Below are 8,633 nucleotides of genomic sequence, written 5' to 3'. Positions count from 1 at the left end.
ATATATATATATATACATACATATAAGCTACCCACATGATTCTAATGTGTGGCCAGTCTTGCAAACCTCAGGCTATTTATTCCAAAGGGTTTGTAACAAGCCTTCCTCTTAAAATCCACCCCAGCACCATTCAGCTTTTTGGGGTCTGTTTTTGTTGTTATCCCACCCCTTTCCCCCACCCCACACCGCCCCGAGGTGCACACACACACACACACACACACTGGTGAATTTCCCTCTACAGTCAGGCTGGAGTAATCCCAAAGTGGTGTCTTTGGTAAATAAGGAGAACCCGGGTGAAGAAAGTGACTCCCACCCGAACAAGGCATGAACAATGTTCACTCCCTACTGTGTTACTCAACCTGTTTCCCTAGGTCTCCGTTTTCACATTAGAGAGTGTTCTAGGAGATAATGCCCTTCCTCCTTAGTTACTTCCCCTCCCTCCCTAGTTATTTCCCCACCCTCGTGCTGGCGTTTGACAGACCTCCCAGTAGAGGGCCCACGACGCCCCGAACTCCACCGCACCTGAAGCTCCGCTTGGCCGCACTCAAGCACGGGGATGCTCCGCTTAGACGAACTCACGTTCGGGCAGCAAGGCCTGCGATACTTGAGCACCCCTCCCCCTCTCTCGTTTCCACCCCGTTTGTGTTTACGTAGCGAGTAGATATTTAGGTTTCTAGAAGGCAGGTCATTGCAGGCCCCACCCAGCAGTGGAGAGAGTGAGTCCCAGAGGGGGTTGCCAGCGAGCTCCTCTTCCTTCCACTCCCCACGGTCCCCGAGTCGAGGGCCCCCAGGGGCGTATGACGCCGGAGCCCTCTGACCACAACAAACCCCTACTCCACCCGTCTTGTTTGTCCCACCCTTGGTGACACAGAGCCCCAGCCCAGGCCCCGCCCAAAGCACTCATTTAACTGGTATTGCGGAGCCACCAGGCTTATGCTTACCGTAACTCGCTCAGGTCGCTGGGCGTAGCTGCGACTCCGCGGAGTCCCGGCGGCGCGTCCTTGTTCTGAACCGGCGCGCCATGACCGTCGCGCGGCCGAGCGTGCCTGCAGCGCTGCCCCTCCTCGGGGAGCTGCCTCGGCTGCTGCTGCTGCTGCTGCTGGTGCTTTTGTGCCTGCCGGCCGTGTGGGGTGAGTAGGGGCCCGGCGGCCGGGGAAGCCCCTGGGCTGGGTGGGAGGTCCAAGTCGGTCTCTGAGACACGCACAGGGGCCGGGGACTTGGCAGGTGGGGAGCGTGGCCCGCGGTCGTGCTTCCCGCCGTCCTGTACCTTTAAGGCTCTTGCCGCTCACCAGCATTTGGGGCTCCTGCTGTGTCGTCCCTCAGCTGACTTGGCTTTAGGGGTCGGCGTGGAGGGTTAAAGAGGCCCCGGCTGGGTTTGCGGAGCAGCCAAGCCTGGGAAAATCGAAAGGGAGGGCTCAGAGTGTATCCTTAACCCGCAAAAAGCTGGTCTAAAAGGATGGGAGGCCAGACCGCTGACCGCTCCCCACTCTAGACAGAGTCCAGCCGTGTGGAGCACACGATGTTGCAAACTTGCATGCCATCCCTTTCAGGTGTGGCATTTCAAGGGGGCTTGTGTCTTGAAAACAGCAACTGTGAGGACACCTGATAGTCATTTCCTTCAGTTCTGCTTTTGTCTCCCTAGGTGACTGTGGCCTTCCCCCAGGTGTACCTAATGCCCAGCCAGCTTTGGAAGGCCATGCAAGTTTTCCCGAGGGTACCGTAGTAACGTACAAATGTGAAGAAAGCTTTATGAAAATTCCTGGCAAGAAGAACTCAGTGATCTGCCTTAAGGGCAGTCAATGGTCAGATATTGAAGAGTTCTGCAATCGTAAGTTCTTCATCTTTTTAGAAAAGTTCTGGGAATGGAATGTATCTTAAATTTATTTTTATATATCTTTGGAGTGACTAGTAATTGATAGTTCTCTAGCGTTACTAAACCCCAGGGTATACCCTGTTGGCACTTCACACTCCAGCTAATTGAAGACATTTACCACCCTGAGTAGGTCCTGCTGCTTCATTAAGAGTTTTTCTTCCTAACACTGTACCTCTTGAACGAACTAGTAGAGAAAATAAACAATAGTTATTGTTTAGGGAGTAAACATAAAATATATTTGGCAATTGCCTTGGGACACATAGCATAAATGAACTGTTTTCTTAAGCATTTTATAAAGTAGGACTTACCAAATACAACTCTGTGGTGGCATTTTTAAAAGCTCTCAATATTTACTTCAAAGTCTGTTATACTTGTACGTATTTATAGGGTACCTGTGATATTTTGGCACATGCATACAATATGTCATGATTAATCAGGGTAATTGGATAGCCAGTACCTCAAACACTTGGTGTTTGTGTGGAGAATATTCCAAATCTTCTCTTCTTGCTACTTTGAAAAAATATATGTGTATATATATAAATTGGGATTTATATATATATAGGGATAGATATACATATATATATATGGAGAGAGATATATATAGGGAGAGAGAGATGTATAAACTGGGATATAGATAGACAGGTAGATAGATTGATTGTTAAAAATGAATAAGAGGCCCAGTGAAGAGTTGTTTTGGGGCCAACACAGTAACCGTGTTTGATACTGATATCTAGTAGAATTAAAAGAAATGAAGATTTCCTGTTTTAGGTGAATATACATACAGTCATCCACACCTCATGTGCCCTTTGGTTTCATAAAATATGTATTGGCATTATCTTGGAGGAAAAAAATCTGTTACTTACATAGCCCTGTATTAGCTTTGAGATATATGAGTAAAGATAAAGAGACCCGATAACCTGACTTTGAACAACCTAAATCAATAGCTACAGTAAATACAGAAATTGTTACAAATACCTTTAGAAGCCATGCGTGAAATAGGCTTTAACTTTTTATTTTTATCCACAATAGAGGCAGTAGGATGAAGTACATAGTCTTTGCACATGTATCATGTTTTAACTCTTCCCCATGTTATTACTTTATCCAATCCTCCAAACAACCTCATGAGGTAAGTTGGGGCTCTTACCCTCTTTTTATGGTGGAGGAGACAAACCCCAGTAATTTAATAACTTCCTCAAGAGCAGCAGCTTTTACGCCAAAACCAAGGTGTAAACTTGGGTCTTCTGACTACAGATCCAATGATGACCCTTCCACTTGACCATACCTCTCTAGATTCACATTTGTGGGCAATCTGTTTACAGATGTAAATACTTTATATATACAATTTGTGGGCAATCTGTTTACAGGTGTAAATACTTTATGTATACAATTGACTCATCCTTGCCCCCAGGGCTTGTGGGAATTAAATGAGTTTATATGTAAATAAATGTTAGCTGCTATTATCGTTGTGCAGGACATTAGTCCAGGCGTCTGGAAATACCTTATTCCTGTACTATATGGTGCTGTGTAGTTCTTTAGGGCAGGGTAAGGAAACCAACATTTATTGAATGCCAGAACTGTGCCAGGCAACTTAAATGGTTTTTGTTTTTTAAGTGGGGATAGTGATATCTGTGTACCAACTCTACTTCCTAAGCCTCTAGTAACTAGGAAATAAAGTATACATGTGAATACATTTGCTACATTGCAAGTGCCATGGTGATATTAATATAGTTAAGTACCAAATATGTGCAAAGCAGTAAAGAAAGGGGGTTATTAGGGTCCAAATAATTAAGTATAGATGATAAAACAAAAATTGATACTACTTTTTTTGTTGCTGCTTTTGTTAATACTTTTAGGTAGCTGCGAGGTGCCAACCAGGCTAAATTTTGCATCCCTCAAACAGCCTTATATCACTCAGAATTATTTTCCAGTCGGTACTTTTGTGGAATATGAGTGCCGTCCAGGTTACAAAAGAGAGCCTTCTCTATCAACAAAACTAACTTGCCTTGAGAATTTAAAGTGGTCCACAGCAGATAAATTTTGTAAAAGTGAGTATAATTTTTTAAAGTATTTTCAACCATCTGGTGTTTGGGGGAAATAGTATCCCTTCATTCATGCTAGAACTCTATTTGTATATATTATTATTTAGGATGTTTCTTCATAGGACCATGAGTGTCAATTTATTTTGGATTAGACAAACTAAATATGTGGTAGGAATACTTATTCACTCAAAAATTTCACATTTAATTAGTTTGAGGTTGCCTAAAATGAAATAAGTATATATTCTAAATTCATTGCTTTTTCAAAACTTATTATAAAGAGAAATTAGAATTAAAGAAGTCTAAGGGTCAGGCATGGTGGCTCATGCCTGTAATCCCAGCACTTTGGGAGACAGAGGCAGGTGGACCACTTGAGGTCAGGAGATTGAGACTAGCCTGGCCAACATGATGAAACCCCGACTCTACTAAAAATATAAAAACTAGGTGGGCGTGGTGGCGCATGCCTGTAATCCCAGCTTCTTGGAAGGCTGAGGCAGGAGAATCCTTTGAACCTGGGAGGCAGAGGTTGCGGTGAGCTGAGATTATGTCACCACACTCCAGCCTGGGCAACAGAGCAAAACTCCATCTCAAAAAAAAAAAAAAAAAGTCTAAGGATAAGAAATATCAATGGTTCAGATGATGAATTTACATATATATGCTTGATAATTTTTTCAAAATTTTTTCCCGAGCTTTATTGAGGTATAATCAACAAATATTATTTTAGGTGTACAACATGATGTTTTGATATATGTGCACATTGTGAAATGATTAACACAGTCAAGCTAATTAACATATCCACCACCTTACATAGTTACCTTTGTGTGTATGCCTGATAATTTAAAAAAATCAATTTGTATTCTATTCTAGAGAAATCATGCCCTAATCCTGGAGAAATACCAAATGGTCAGATCAGTGTACCAAATGGCATATTATTTGGCGAAACCATCTTCTTCTCATGTAATACAGGGTAAGTTTGGGCATACTAAAACCCTGTATTTAGGAAATGAGAAAACAAATTAGGACTTAAGGTGAGATTGTTAGTTTCATGACTGGTATTCACAGCTAGTAGCAACTAAAACAATCCCTCTCCTCAAAGACCCTTCATCATGAGCTCATCACAGTTAAATTTAGTAAAATGGGGCAAGAAAGGAAGATTTCTTATACCACCAAAATTCTCTAAATTCTGATTTCAGTAAATATGTGATTCAATATAAAATTTTAAATGTGATTAATAAAAAAATTGAGATGATGATACTTGCAGAAATAATTCTTCAAATGTTAAATACTAAACCAATCTTTAGTTGACCTAAATAATGAATTTTCATGAGTTTTTCTATATGCAAACAAGCTGTTACAAAACAACATGAGTTAAAGACATTCCTATTGTGAAAGTATTCTAAGTTCTTTGATCAGTTCTCTATATAGGGAAAAGGAACTCATTCATTGAGTACCATCAATGTCTCAGACACTGTTGAAAACTTTACATTTATTTTCTCATTTCATATCTGTAAATTAAATATTCTGTTTTACTCTGTGTGTGTCCCTATTCTTTATAAAGTAAAAATATCTGTATCACTTGTCTCCTATATGAAACACAGATATTGGTTAGGTCATGAACACAAAATCTGGGAAGTACTTTGAACCCTTTTTTTTTTTTTTTTTTTTTTTTTTTTTTGGTGAGACGGAGTCTTGCTCTGTCGCCCAGGCTGGAGTGCAGTGGCGCAATCTCGGCTCACTGCAAGCTCCGCCTCCCGGGGTCACGCCATTCTCCTGCCTCAGCCTCTCCGAGTAGCTGGGACTACAGGCGCCCGCCACCACGCCCGGCTAATTTTTTTTTTTTGTATTTTTAGTAGAGACTGGGTTTCACCGTGGTCTCGACCTCCTGACCTCGTGATCCGCCCACCTCGGCCTCCCAAAGTGCTGGGATTTTAGCCCTTTAAATATAAGTACATTCTGTTATTCTGTGAAGCCCATATTTAGAACTCAGAAGTATGAAATGTTCAATTATCTATGTCATTTAAAAATGTTTAAAACACTTTTATGCTTTCTAACATATTCCCCATGCAAATAAAAAATGTACATATCTTATCCGTTTTTACTCTTTGGATGTCACCTTTTTAAACTTAATTTTTGTTTTCCTTTAAACTACTGTGTGGACTTTTATCAACTACTGTTTTATCTTCACCTAATTCTGTAGTAAATATTTTAAGATAATAACCTGGAGAATTGAGGAAAGTCAAATATGTGTGAATGTAACAAACTCTTTTTTCTTCCCCTATTGCTTTAGGTACAAATTACTTGGCCCAACTTCTAGTTTCTGTCTTACTTCAGGCAGCTCTGTCCAGTGGAGTGAACCGTTTCCAGAGTGCAGAGGTAAGAGTTAAAAAATCTAAGCACTCAGGTTGTGAGGCTGAGTACTCAATGATAAATTAATTTCTGCCCCTTAAGAATTAGCACAGTGTGTATTTGTGGCAAACCCACCTTTCAATATATGAGTGCTTTGCTAATTTTAAGACCTTTTCTAGTGATGTTCCTTCATTTAGCAGCTGTGAAGATAAACCATCAAGTTTTCTGAGTCCCAATTCCCAAACTATAGAATGAGGATTAAAAACAAACTTAGGTTTGTATTGCACTTGGTCATTTATTGTTTAACCATTACTTCTAAAGTCAAGTATGATAGGTAAAAGATTTCCGCCCCACAATTTTATGTAAGAAAATACTGTCAATCAGAGGGTCTATAAGACTTGACCCCATATCCTAAAACAAGTGGCAATGGAAGGCCTTTAACCCAGGTCTCTTATTTCAAACCCAGCATTTTTCTAAAATCCAGTATTGCCTACATGCTGCTTCTTAGGATTAAAATAATTAACTGAGATAATTATCTAGAAGGGTTTTAAGGTGTGATATATTCTTATCATTAGAGAGAGAAGCTTATACCGTCAAGAAGAAATACTGTGTCTGTATTTGAGAATCTTCTCAAATATATGGTGCAGAAATAATATTATAAATGGATATATATCCAGTCAAATATATGTCAGTTAGAGACACATGTCTCTTGGAAATTGAAAGGAATAAAATACATGCAACATTTTAAAATGTAGGCTTGCTTGCTTTCCATCCTTCTCTCTCTCTACACACAATGTGCCCTCCTGCAAATGACTTCTGAAGGTCCCTATTGTCAAAATTATTGATAAGTTAAAGTTTTTGTGTGTTATTAGGGGAAGAAAACTAGAGTAGATTTAGTGTAATTTATCAAATATTTATCGATTGACACTCTGGTAGGCAACGTGTAGGGTCAACTGATACGAAGACAAAACAAAGCCGTGCCATCAAGGAGCCTGTCCCTGCCACACCCACCATGTGCCCTTCTTTTTGAGATGTCATACTACTACCATTTTTTTCTCGTTTTTAAATTTTTCATCATTGCTACCCAGTAGCACCTTTCCCATTTTCGTTGTCCAGTAGGAGACATTGTAAATGATAGTAAATTAAAGATAGAAAACAAGGAAAAGCTGGGCCATATCTTTTGTTTGACCCAGGCAACATGTCACAAAGTTCAGACAAACAGTCTCCCATCTGAAGCCAGTATTTTCACAAGCACCTGCTGTGTCATGAATTTGACAGAAATGCAAACCCACTTTATCTTCCTGCTTGTGCATCTAGGCCACAGCGTTGCTTCCCTATCTGGTGTCTTGAGCTCCATGCTGAATATTCTGATGTTCATGTTTTCCTTCTTGACTCTTCTATCCTCTGTGTGACTCAGCAACCACTGACATCTGCATCCTGTAGGAAAGAGCCCCTGTTCTTAAGCAATCCCAGTGCCTTCAAATATCCCTATAAGGCCTTACTTCTTTTAGGATCATTTTGATTTTCCACATAACTTGTTCTGACCATACCAAAAAGATTGAATGGAAAGTAAATTCTTAAATAATGTACTCCTTCACCTCAAGTATATAGCCCTAGCCTATAAACACATGAGGTTGCTTCAATGTCCATGCATGAATATGGATATGAAGAAGGAAAGAACAGTGGACACATTCACTAATTGTCTATAGTTATACAGAAAACAGAGGTGCTGCTAGTTTACCCCTGAATGGAGCCTCACTGTCAGAGGACCTGTTTGTCTCTCTGCCAATGTTTTCTTTTTCAAAATTTTAGTTGACTGATGGTGTCTGCTAACCTAGAATCAATCCCTGCTATGTAATGACTATCATCCCAGACCCTTCTCTTTATCTTAACTCCCCACATCTCATCCCTAAATCATTGTGCTTTACTTCCTCAATCTGTTTTTCAAACTTGTGTTTTGCTCTCCATCTGTATACTTCTAGCATAGTTTATTATTCCTCCCATGGACTATTGCAATTAGGGCCACCCCTAACATTTTCAGGGCCCAGGCAAGAATATAAATGGAGGTCGCTGACCTAAGACCCACCTTGTTTTACATAGCCCTTCCTCTTCCCACACTGTATGGGTTCTCTGGTGCACATAAGCGGACAACTCAGCCTACATACCCAAGTCATGTCCACTACATCCACATAACTTGTATCCACCCTCCATTGTCTGTTGGGTTAGAGGTGAGTATATCAGCAGGATAGACCACCTTCAAGAACATGGACCAGTGGGAGGGACCCTCTCAGGCCCTGGAAGGGGTGTTGGCACAGGGAATTCTGGGTGCTAGTTCCTGGAGCATGTTCTGGAATGGAGGAGAAGTCGTAGGACAGGCT

General features: G+C 41.0%; 1 protein-coding gene across 6 annotated transcripts in view; it reads left to right on the top strand.

Moving 5' to 3' along the window:
- The first annotated feature begins 597 nt into the window (after nt 1–597).
- CD55 (CD55 molecule (Cromer blood group)) overlaps nt 598–8,633 on the top strand; it is a 62,744-nt gene continuing 54,708 nt past the window's right edge. For all 6 annotated transcript variants that reach the window (XR_004030120.1, XM_030813084.1, XM_003272985.4 and 3 more), the window contains exons 1-5: nt 598–1,130; nt 1,643–1,828; nt 3,727–3,918; nt 4,777–4,876; nt 6,197–6,282. Coding sequence is in view for 5 of the 6 variants with exons in the window: in XM_030813084.1 (XP_030668944.1) it covers nt 1,022–1,130; nt 1,643–1,828; nt 3,727–3,918; nt 4,777–4,876; nt 6,197–6,282 (673 nt within the window). In the remaining variant the exon portion in view is untranslated. The remainder of the gene's footprint in view (nt 1,131–1,642; nt 1,829–3,726; nt 3,919–4,776; nt 4,877–6,196; nt 6,283–8,633) is intronic.

This window comes from Nomascus leucogenys, chromosome 5 (assembly GCF_006542625.1).
Source record: "Nomascus leucogenys isolate Asia chromosome 5, Asia_NLE_v1, whole genome shotgun sequence".
Classification (NCBI taxonomy): Eukaryota; Metazoa; Chordata; class Mammalia; order Primates; family Hylobatidae; genus Nomascus; species Nomascus leucogenys.
The sequence above is the reverse complement of the archived record's forward strand: the minus strand, read 5'-3'. Positions and strand labels throughout refer to the sequence as shown.